This window comes from Ambystoma mexicanum, chromosome 7p (genome assembly GCF_040938575.1).
Source record: "Ambystoma mexicanum isolate Mex_15411 chromosome 7p, UKY_AmexF1_1, whole genome shotgun sequence".
In the NCBI taxonomy this organism is placed as follows: Eukaryota; Metazoa; Chordata; class Amphibia; order Caudata; family Ambystomatidae; genus Ambystoma; species Ambystoma mexicanum.
This window is the reverse complement of record NC_090939.1, coordinates 647,254,496-647,266,775: the sequence shown is the minus strand read 5'-3', so window position 1 is coordinate 647,266,775 and position 12,280 is coordinate 647,254,496. Positions and strand designations below refer to the sequence as shown.

The window sequence follows — 12,280 nt, the reverse complement described above, 5'->3', positions numbered from 1 at the left end:
TCGGTGCCCCTTTAGGATTGGAATGTGGAAGTAGGCATCCTCCAAATCCAACGACGACAGGAAGTCTCCTTCCTCCAGTTGACCCAGGACGTGCTGTAAGGTGACCATCCGGAACTTCTGCGCCTTGATGAACTTGTTCAGCCGTCGCAGGTCTAGGATGGGGCGCCATCCTCCCGTCTTCTTCTTCACGAGGAAGTATCGCGAGTAGACTCCGGAGCCCCGAAGCCTCTTTGGGACGAGTTCGATGGCGCCCTTTCTGAGCATCGCCTTTACCTCCAGGAGAAGTTGAGGGACGTGAAGTTCTCTCCTGGCCACGGGGGGACGCGCGGGCACCTTCTTTGAAACTCGAGCGCGTGGCCCCGGGCCAGGGCGTCCAGCACCCAACGGTCGGTGGAGATGGACTCCCACACGCTGACGAAGCCCGCCAGCCGGCCTCCCACCGGGGTGCTTCGGTGGGGGCCCGACCCCACGGCCGGTTCAATCCTGCTTGGACGCGGCCTTGCCGCCTTGACCTCCTTGGCGACGACGGCGGGGTCCGCTAGACTTGCCTCGTCCTCTGTAGGCCTCTTGCGACGACGAGCGGGCCGCTTGACGGTAGGAAGCGAAACCGCCACCGGAACCTTTGGAGGCGCCCTTGCCTCCGCCGCTCCGAAAGGGCGTCCGTCGTTGCTGCAGGACTCCCAGGGCCCGGGCCGTCTCAGTATCCGCCTTGATGGCCTGGAGGGAATCGTCCACCGTCTTCCCAAACAGGTTGTTCCCGTCGAAGGGCATGTCCAGGACTCTGGTCTGGACGTCCTGCCGAAAATCCGTAGCTTTGAGCCATCCACGACGTCGAAGGCAAACGCCGTTGCCTAGCTGGCGGAACCCAGCGTCGGCGATGTCCGTCACCACGGTGATGGCGTGGTCCGAAGCCACTTCACCTTCCTGGAGGATCTCAAGGGCCTCAGCCCTCTTGTCGTCCGGCAGAAAATCCAGCAGGGGAGCCATCTTGTACCAGAGCTCCCTGTCGTAGCGGGCCACGATAGCCAAGGCGTTGGCCGCTTTAATCGTCGTCGCTGCCGACGAGATGACTCTACGTCCCATAGCATCCAATTTCTTTCCCTCGCCGTCCGGCGGGGAAGTCGATGTGGAGGCCGCACCCCCCCCCGCTTTCTTCCTGGCCGCCGCGGAGACGACGGAGTCCGGGGTAGGCTGCGCCCGGAGGCATAGGGGGGCCGTGTCCGGGACCCGGTACTTCTTCTCGTACCGGTCTCTTCTAGCTGGCGTCGTGGAAGGGTTCTTGAGGAGGGAAAGGCCCTCATCCCAAATGTCGTCCAACAGAGGCACTGCGAGGACCGTCTTCCTCTTGGCCTCGCGCCGCTGATAAAGGAAGCCTTCCTTTTTCTTCTCCTCGGGGCAGAGTTGAAAAAAGCTCGGAAGCCCTGGAGATCATGGAATGGAAAGATCCGATCTCGTCGGGCGGAGAAGCCCTGGTGGGGGGCGACGACGGAAAATCCTCGTCGTATGCCTCGTCGTCCGTACCCGTCGCTGCCGTGTCAGTCCCCGTATCATCCCCTCGGGTGGACGGGGAGGAGGGCTGGACGGGGCGCGACGGTTGAAAAGGAGGTGGAGGATGGATCCTTCTTTTCTTGGCAGGGGGAACACCAGAAGGTCCCGGTTCTGGATCCCCCGACGGGAGAGGTTCCTCCGTCGGTAACGGTAGCCTCGTCCTTATCTCAGTGCATAAGGACTGTATGGCCAACAAAATGGCCGCCGAGTTGTCTCGCGGCGCTGGCAGAGGGGAATCCGACGGGCGAGCAGGGGCCCCGTCGGCATCCTCGACGATGTCGTCGTCGTCGCCTGCGTCGGGACCCATTCCGACGGGCTGGTCTTGTTCCACGCCTAGGCCGTGGCTTAAGACCTCGACCAGCTCTTCTTCTGAGGTTGAGGCCGAATCTACGACGACGCCCTGCCCCCCCTTCTTCTCCACGGAGGGTTTCACGGGGGTCCTATCGATGGGCATAAAAGAAGACTCCCTCCGAGGAGGCAGGGAGATTCTGGGCCCTGAGGTCGCCACCACTGGAGTAGCCTCCACAGGCTGGGCCAGGGCCGCCGCGACCGTTTCGATAGAGGGCTTGGTCGGATGGATCAAGGCCTTCACCACCCTAGGTGCGCTCACCGCCTTGTCCTTGAGGGAGGGGGCACTGCCACGCTCCTCCTCTGCCTTCGAGCTCGACCGGGGCCTCTCCAGGAGCTTCGCCGGGTGCTCGGCCTTCCTCTTACCCGACCCAGAGCGTTGGCTCGTGGTTGATGGTGCCGGGGAGGGTGCGCCCTGCCTGGCGCCCGTAGAGCCCGACCGTTCGGCGCTCCCGGTGCCAGCGGACTCGCGGTGCTTGGCCTTATGTTGGGCCCCCGTCGCCGGGGCGCCCTCAAAGGTCTTAGAAGACCGCTCGGATTTCTTCTTCTTCTCGCCAGACGGGCTCTTACCCTGCAGCCAGTTGGCGAGACGTTGATGACGGTCCTTCATGGTCCGTTCCGACATGTTGCCGCAAAACGCACAGTCCTTCTCCACGTGCGTTTTGTCCTCATGAAGGCAGTAAAGGCAGAAAGAGTGTTCGTCCTCCTTAAAGACGTTCTGCAGCTGGCATCCAGGGCAGACCCTGAACAGCTTTCCGGGCGTCGAGCTTCCCTTCTCCTGGGCCATCTCCGAGACCGGGCCTGAGAAGCTTCTGGAGTCCTCCGAAGCGTAGCTCGACGAAATCTTCACCCTTGAGGGGCACAGACGAATCCGACACGGGTCCCCGTAGATCGGATGTAGGATCGGTGGAGCTTGAGGCTCTTTTGACCGAAGAATCGAAGTTTTTGTGAAAAAAGCGCGAAAAAATAGCACTAACGCTCGAGAGCAATAGCACGAGGATCCCAACACATGAACGTGCGGTAAAAATCTGAAGATGGCTGCCAGAGGCGGTGCTTAGGTAGAGGGCAGTCATTGGCTGTGGTCAGTATGACGCAGAGACCAGTGATTGGTTATTGCTACGAAAGACAGATCAGAAACGAAACTGATACTGGTTTTTTCTTTACCGAGGATTCCCAGCCTGACGACGGGGAATATTCATGAGCATGTGAATCCATGCCAGACCCCATGCTGGAGAACCAAGGCTCCGAGAACAGGGCATAAATAACCCAAAAGTAGGAGCGCATGAGCTCAGTTCTGCCCACAAGCAGGTCATAAGAGTTTATAGTCATGCACAGCCTGAATTTGGGGCAACAAGTAAACACAGGTTTCATATCTTCAGAGTCCTTGATTTAAGAATATTAAGGATCTGCACAAACAATCATGCTTCTGCAACAAACGCACTTTTAAAAGGAAACAAGCAGAGAAATCAGGCCTTATTGCAAAATACAGCCCTTCCTGCTTCGCCGTTTGAGACATAGAAACCGCCACACTTTTTTTGCTTGGTACATCATTAGCTAACAGGAAGTACAGCATTTCTCAAATTTAGATACCAGATAAATGGGGGGGGGGGCTGAGAGGGGGGTGTGTGATCTAGGAATGGTGTAAGCAACAACATTTGCATAGCGAGACCTCAAAACTGCATATATGTGGACTAGTGCAACCTGTAATTGCATGAAGTCAAAAAGGTCTGTTAATAAGCACTGGTACCTCTATTCTTTGTTTTGCTTTGTCATAAGCACGCTCTTCCTTTGTACGATCATCCTCGGAATCAGATTCAGACTCAGAACTGTAATCTTTGCTGCTCCTTTTGTCTGTGTTTTTTTTTTCATCAACCCGAGTCTCAGACTCCTTATCCGAGGCCTTTTCATCATCATCTTCGCTGTCACTGTCTTCATCGTCGTCCTCCTCTTCATCACTATCTCGCTCCTCGTCTTCCTCTTCATCCTCCTCGTCTTCTACATTGCTTTCTTTAACTTCAATGTGAACCGTTTTCCGTTCTGCCAGATAAAGAAATGTTAGAGCAACTTTCCTCAATTTGAAAAGGGCAAGTCAACTTTTTCAGTTGCAAGCATTGATACATTTATGTTTCAGACTCGTAAAATGCATCCCTGAGTGCAATAATAATTCAGTTTACGGAAATGTTGAGTCTGCCAGACTTAATCCTGTGCTTGTATCATTCAGATAGATCATTAAAGTAACTGCATGTTTTATTTTCATTTTAGTTTAATACATTTTTATTTTGCATATGTTAACACTGAAAAAAGGACCAAGTTAGTCACAAGCATGAACTCATTTTATGAACAGTTTTTATCCCTCCCCTTTCCATGTAATACCCTCTGCTTTGTAGCTAGCTGTTCCACAACAGTGCCCCATATATGAAATCGACAAGTATCAAGTCTCTAATTCAAGAACACCTGCTTTTCCTCCTCCTCGCTCCTCACCTCAAGCAGCGTGAAACCTTAAGAAACAAAGATGTCATGTCTATATTTAGAAATTCTAGAAGACTTCAAAGGCTTAAAAAAGGTTTTATATTTCCATGTAAAGATGACACTTTCATAGATTAGCTTTGTACATTCTGATGCACATGGCATTAAGGTAAAACATGTTCAATCTTCCAGTAATTACCCATTTGGTGATCACATTTACTATGCCAGTGCTCAATAGGGTAACTTCACGTGTCTGGTTTGGCCAGCAAACATTAGGCTGCATTTTTAGGGTTCTAAACTCTCCTTGCTGTTAAGCGTTCCAATGTTCAAGGTATGACAGAAGTCAGCCCTAAACTAAGCAATGGCTTTACCCTCTGGTCCTCATATTGTCCAGGTGTTAAACAGAGGCGCAGCCAAGGCTAAACTCTGAGGATGGGAGCACAATGGTTAAAAGTTTAGTACACACGTTAGAACAAACAAGGGTATGGCCACACACTAGTATTACTTAAAATATATCTATATTTATCTTCGTGGGATATATTTACCCACTCAGCAGTAATTCCCCACATCACCAAGCAGCGCAGCTGCAGTCAACAGTAAAATGGCTGTGCTGGCTCCTGTGAGCACCATGGCCTCAAAACAGCCTTTTTGCCGCGACAAAGGGGTGGCTGCACCATCTTGCCAAACACAAAATAGGCGAGTTGGAACAAGGAGTGCACAGAGAAAGGTGCCTGTGTGTGTGATCTTGTGTGCACCCAAAAAGAAGCAAATCAAAGCGGCACTGCTCTACTGGTTGCAAAAAGTCCCATTGAAAAGGGGATATTTTACCTTGAAGAAAATGCTGCTCCGACGCTAGTTTCATCTGTTCTTCATTAAACTACTGTTATTGATAAGGTCATGCCATGCCCATTTATACTCCATTGTACTTCAGCAAAAGAAAGCAGGACACCGGAACGACCGGTTCTGTCAAGCTAAATCTTAAAAAAGGGCCCAAGAAACTTCACTTTTACCTGCACGGGAAACGCTGTACTTTTTGAGTTACAAAGTGTCAAAGATCAGTAATTCAAAGAAACTCCAGCTCTAGGCTATGTCAAAATTAGCAGAACAAATATTACAAAAGAGCCAAGATTTGGAGGTAGAATCTGGAAATTACATCATAAAATTAAAAGAGGACTTGGCTCTCCAACAGCAGAATAATGTAGACAGAGGCCCAACTAAAAGCAGTAAAAACAGTGTCAGGAAAAGGTTGACTCTCTAAGAGAGAGTCAACAGAAGCCGACTCAACAATTAACATATAACAGGGCCTGCTCAGGACAAATCACCATGCTGCAAGATCAGGTCGAAAGGTTGAAAGAGGAAAATAATAAATTATGAGAGACCTCCACTCAAGCAGAATTTGATCAAGAACGCCAGAAATGAAATACCATCAAGAAACAAAGGGATGACCTGGCTGAACAGAGGGGCACCCTAAATCAGGAGAAAGACGCCCTATGCCAGGAAGTAAGCAATTTATAAACAGTTATAGGGAAGTGAGTTAGGCCTCCAGAAACTAAATGAACTCCAAACAGAATATTGAAATATATTTGAGCACGCCAGACGGGTAGAAAGTGCTCTGGAAGAAAAGACCCAAACCAAAAATGCAAACTCATGAGGTGAGTCCCCTACAACAAAAATTGGCTGAGGGTGCCCAAACCAAACTGCCAACCCTGGGAGCAGGGAGGAGTCAAAAGATCAAAAGACTACTCTCCTGTGCGCCGCAGGAGTGAAGTAACTAGGCCCCAACATTCTGCGAGCCCCTCTCAAACTCGCAGAATCAGGGAGCGCCTAGATAATGAGGCAGGGACCTAAGTAGCAGTGCCTCTGAGGGGGAGTGGACTCGGGTGACTAAGCCTAAGAAGGAAAATAAACTCAAGAGAGTTATGACAAAAGACCCCATTAGGCAGATTAAGGCCATTAGGAGTTTCATAACCCCATACCACAAAAACTCAAAATATTCTGTCTGGGAACACTTGGAACTCTATGAGCAGATGAAGAACACTTTCCACCTAAAAGACAACCGGAACAGCATAGAGTATGTTAAATGGACGTTCTCTCCTGAGTACTCCAGCTTCTTTGCTGGACTGGAGGACCAGAACGATTCAAGATGGTCCACCTACAGGGTGGCCATCTTGAAACACTTTTTTGCCCAGAGAAACCCCCAAGAGGCTCGCAAAGCGGCCTACAATCTGCAGTGCGGGGAAGATCAGGCCCCACGAGAAGTTGTGCAGGAGCTAAAATGCGCCTTCGCACAAACCGCTAGGAGGGTGCGCATGGACAGCAGGGAGTTTATAACTTCCTTCTTTCATGCACTCCCAAAGTATATAATGACCCAGCTGGTGAGGGACTTCCACAATAAAAGATCTCTGGACTGGGTCATAGAGCAGGCGACTCGCATATATGAAGTCCAAAAACCTGCAGAAAACAAAAATCAGACCAAAAAAACCCAAGCCAGCCAACACCCCTGCTGCTAAGGTAGCAGAGGTGAAGGTTGCCCCCATTTTAGACCTAGAGATGGGGGGAGCCTAAAAATGTACCTACACAAAATCAGCAAAATCAGAGACCCAGAAGGCCTTCAGGCCAATCACAAACGGGTGGCAGTCAGGGAGGTAATCCCCCCCCAACACCCAATGGGACCCCTAACTCCCCCGATTATATAAGTCCCAGATACAAGGGCAACCAACCAATCTTAGGGTATGTATGGACTCCCCCAGCCCAAGGGGGGGGGAGATCCAATCAGGTAAGTACCGCCCCGGGAAACTTCCCTCCTAACTTCCCCCCAGGAGGCCAGTAATCCCGCAAACGCTGGGTTAAGTTTCTTTCCCTGGGACCTACAAAACCCCAACCTGCAGGACAACCCTCCTTTCTTTCCCCACTTTCAGGAGCCCAGACAACCCAATCTGGGAGAGGGGAGGCCAAGGGTGGAGGGTTACCAAAATTCACAATATCCAGGGTCCTACGGGAGAAGGGATAGTTACCCTTCCCGCGATCCACCTAGATTTGAACAGAGTCCCCCGTACCAGCCGGAACGGGTGTCCCAACTGGAGCGCCAGGTCCAGAACCTTACCCAGGATCTGTGTTGCATGTTGAGGGCTCAACAGAACCGTCAGATGAACATGGTGGCTCAGAACCCCACAAACCAAGGGTCTGGCACCCCAGAACAATGACGGGGAGAGAACCCGGACAACTCACTGGTTCCAGAGGAGGCGGCACAGGGGGAAGGGGACTGTAAAGCCCTAAGGGAAGCTCCTTCCTCATTCGTGAAAATCCCCTGGACACCCAGGAACCGGAACAAAAATCTCCTGCCCCTGAAAATCTGCAACCTAGGGAACAGAGGGTGCGTAGGAGAAATAAAGACCTTAAAAAGGCCCATTTTTGTGGAGGAAGTTAGTGTCCTCCAGTTTTTAGGGGGAAGAATCCTCAGAGGATTCTGAGAAACAAAATCGTCTCCTTCAGGGACAGGGGAACTCCTCCCAAAGAAAAATGGGTCCCAAGAGATCTAAATGAAGACTGGGCTGGTGTGGGGACTGATTCAGAATTGCCCATCCTTGAACCCCAGAATGAGCATCCAGAGAATCAAGTATTGAAAGAGGATTCCCAAACTTCCCGAATCAGTTCTGGTGACTGCCTCCAAGAAAGGGGGATGAGGAGGGGGACCCCAGAATCAAAAAAGAAGGAGCCCGAAACTCCCCAAATATCAGAATGTAAAATTTTGCTTTTAGATTCTCAAACTCCAACACAGAATTATGCCCAAACTACCTCTGTGTTGGAGTCCAAAGTAAAGAAATTGACCACCCAGCTTGCCCAAAATGCACATTACCTTTGCCCACTTGACAAGGAGGGTAGATTTTATTCCCTGGTCCAAGTGCAAGGACAGTGTACTTTTTCGGCGCTCGTGGACACTCGATCCCAAGCCACTCTTCTGTCAAAAAGGGCCTTTGATCAGCTAAATTCAGGAAGGGGGCAGAGATGCCAGATCCCTCTCACCCCTCTCCCTGGACAACTTCAGAACTTCAACGGGAATGAAATTCCTGTTGAGGGGAGAGCGGATTTGGAAATAAAAGTTGGGTGACATAAGTGAAACCCTGTCATAGTCATGACTCCAGAGGGCACACCTGGTCTACTAGGGAATGACATCCTGCGCAGGTGGTCCCCCCCAATAGACACTGTGTGAACAAGGTCCTCTGGACTCAGACTAAAAGGCCAATAAAATTCAAACAGTGTGTCAACTATGTTGGTTTAAATGGCACATGCCACATGGTTGAACAAAAACCTGATCATACGGAGTTTCATTATCAGAACAATGAAATACCCAACGTGACAGTAATTGCTGTAGGACAACAAACTGGTGATGGGAACTCCTCTCTATTCTTGAAAATCAACCTTCCATCCAGTTTCAATTGGCATTCCACACTGGAAGGAAATACTTTGAAATTTTATACTGATTCACAATCTGAAGATCCCAATTATATAGTCAAAAGTGGTGAGAAACCAGCTCAAAGTTTAGCTGATATTCAGAAAATTAGAGAACAGTTGTTCATCTCTATTCAGTTAAATGAGGGGAAGGAGTCTGTTCTCGGCCGAGTGTGCGTGAACAACGGTAAGAGCTTCATCAGAGAAGCCATTCCCACATTTAAATTGATCATTAAGTGGGAAACGGGCCTGGAAACTCCCAATTCCAAACATCTCCTGCCTAACAGGTGTATGCTCAAAATTTCTATAGGGAACAAAAGCATAGAACATAATTGTTGGGTCGTGCAAGAAGTCCCTTCTGCATTCTATTTAGGCAGTGACATCCTCAATCATTTGGCCATTAATGTGGACTTGATAAATTAGAAAGCCTGGTCCCGACTAGGGGCAATCCCATGGACTTTGATGTTTCAGAAAAAGCATTTTGGTCAGCCCAACTGCTGCCGTATGCAGTTGAAGTTCAAATTGGAGAGATCGTCACCAAAGCAGGACAGACCAGACTATTCCCACTTGAATTAAAAATTAAAAGAGGACAGAAAATGTAAAATCCTTACGCATATGTACACCTCAATGCCCATCTCCAACAGCAGGGGTTGGGCTTAAACCCAACACCAGCAGTCAATGTAGAACAAAACACTTCCAATATTGATGGATAACAGCGACCTTAGGAGTATCAATCTGGCCGCAGGCACCATTATTGGAATGGCGGTTGATGACCGACATTTTTCCATGGATCTAGGAAATTAACTGATAGGACCAATCCCCAATTACTGTTTTGACAGTGACAATGACATCCCACCAGACAGGATCTTCACCCGGCAAGGGGGGAATTTCCTGATGTACTCTTCCGGCCCTTACGGTGAGGAAGAGGTGACCTGTGACATCAGGCAGGATGAGGTGATATTCCAGGTCCACAAGGACTGCCTCTCCTACCTGAAACCCTCTGTCCAGGTCAATAATCTAACCAGAGACCTCTCCACCCAGCTGGAGGAGGCTGCTGAGATAGCAAAACCGGAAGCCTTTCCAGGCTTCAGGCAAATGGTTGAAGAGCGTGTCGACCTAACTGATGCCTGCAAGACTCCGAAGCAAAAGCAAAAGTTGAAACGGGTGTTCTTAGATTTTCAAAATTTCTTTGCGGTGGACTCGTACGACTGGTTGCACCGGAATCCATACAACAATTCCCATGGACTCAGGAATGACTCCAGTGTTTGTGAAACAATATCGCGTGCCTCTCGCATCCATGGAGTCCCTGACAGAAATCATCAAAAACCTTGAGTCCCGTGGGATAATTCGTCCAGTGCACAGAACCTTTAATAATCCGGTGCTGGGGATTTTAACACCGAACGTCCAGAGGAGACTCTGTGCTGACCTTAGGGAGCTAAATAAACGGGTCCACATGTCCCGATGGCCTCTCCCATACATTGACCAACGGCTGGCCCAGATCCAGGGGTCAAAAGGTATACACTGCCATTGACCTGACCAATGGGTACTGGACTGTGCCTGTCTGTAGGGAGGACTAATAGAAGCTGGCCTTTACCTTCGGGGGGCAGCAGGACACATGGACCCAGACTCCCTTCGGATACATCAACTCTGGCAACAAATTGAACATCTTCCTACATAAGGCTATGCCCGACTTGGATGAAAGGGGTAATGTGGCCTATGTGGATGATGTCCTGATAAAAAGCTCAACTGTGGAGAAACATATAGCGGAAATCCAGTATGTTCTGACCCAGGTGAGGGTTGCCGGAACTCTATGACCTCAGGAGCCAGGCTACCAAGTTGAGAGTTTGAGGCCATGGATGTAGTGTTTCTCCCTGGTCTTGAGACAGCATGTTGTACCTGCACGGCAGCTTCCTGGGAGGGAAGACTGCCATTGCCATGAGATGGGAGAACCAAGGCTGGCGGGCCCACATGAGGGCCACCAGAATCATCCCGACTGGCTCTTGGTGCATCTTGTGCACTAATCTGTTGAGCAGGGGAATTGGGGGAAAAGCATAGACAAATTTCCCAAACCATGTTATCCAAAGACCGTTCCCCTTGGAGCAGTTCTGAGGGTACCTGGAGGCGTAATCTGGGCATTGGGCGTTCTCCAGAGTGGCAAACAAGTCGACCTCTGGGAAGCCCCATACAGCGAAGACGTTGAGTACAATGTCCTCCTGTAGCTGCCACTCGCGCTCTATGGGTAGCAATCTCTGCTGAGTGCGTCCGCTAGAAGATTGAGTTCCCCTGGAACATGTTGTGAAAGGAGGAACATTTTGTGTTTGAGAGCCCACTTCCATATGTTCTGGAACAGTTTGTACAGCCCTAGAGAGTGATTGCCCCCTTGTTTAGTTAAGTAATAAATGGCCGTACAACTGCCCTCGAGGACTAGAACCGTCTTCCACTGGAGGTGTGTCTGGAAGGCCTTCAGGGCCTTGAACACTGCTAGCAATTCCAACAGGTTGATGTGATTGGATGCTACTGCTGGGGACCACACGCCATGCGCCGTCTGTTGAAGTTGGTGAGCCCCCGACCCAGTCAGAGATGCGTCTGTGGGGAGAGTGGCTTCTACTTTGGGGATGGCCAACAGACACAACCTACACCTACAGGTGACTTCAGTAAAAAGGGTGCTGGGAACATAAATATCTTACTGTTGGCATTCAGAACACTTTATATTCCTAAGCAGTGCAAATACTTTTAGAGATCACTAGAAGTCATGCAATTCAATAGGCTAAGCCAAAGTCAATGGGCAAAAGTCTTGGATAGGATACATCACTTCTGGTAAGTAAATGGAAAAGTCTTTGCACAAGTTCTTAGGAGTCTTTGATGAAAAGAAGAATCAAATGTAGGGCCACAAGCTGATTATACTTGTGAAAGTTACAAGCACTTCTACAGTAAGAGGTAAGTTCTCTTAGACTTGATTTACAGTACCTTGGTAAAGAAGAAAAGATGCAGAGGGTGTGGCTTGGAGCGCCGACGATGCAGACGCTCCTCTGATGGCCTCTGTGAGATGCCCGCTGCTTCATTAATTAAATGTGGTCGTAGTGCTTAGCCGGACAAAGCAAATCCCAACGATGCTGCATGGACCTAGGGGCATATGTTAATCGATTCCGAAGTGCCGCCAACCGAACTCGGCGACGCACAAGCAGGAATCTCCTGCCGCCTCTCCGCCTGCCGCCCTGAGGGTTCCAAAATGGCGGATGGGAATGCAGAGCCCGAGAACAGCTGGGGACAGAGTGAGGAGAGGAGAGGCGCCCACTCGCTTTAGGCCTCTCAGCGGTCCCCTACCATTGGAGGGCCTCCGTGTACGGCAGCTGACACCCCGCCTGGCAGGCCGAACTGAGCCCGTACCTGGAGGAGGGGCCGGGGATTTCCCTCGTTCTGCCCGCACAGCTCCGCCTTCACTGAGCCCGCAGCACTGAAGCGGAGAGCC

The 12,280-nt window shown here is 50.3% G+C and overlaps 1 protein-coding gene across 1 annotated transcript in view; it reads right to left on the bottom strand.

Moving 5' to 3' along the window:
• EIF5B (eukaryotic translation initiation factor 5B) overlaps positions 1 to 12,280 on the bottom strand; it is a 1,211,079-nt gene that overhangs the window by 657,727 nt on the left and 541,072 nt on the right. The window contains exon 10 of the mRNA XM_069636688.1: positions 3,644 to 3,933. Coding sequence (XP_069492789.1) covers positions 3,644 to 3,933 — 290 coding nt within the window. The remainder of the gene's footprint in view (positions 1 to 3,643; positions 3,934 to 12,280) is intronic.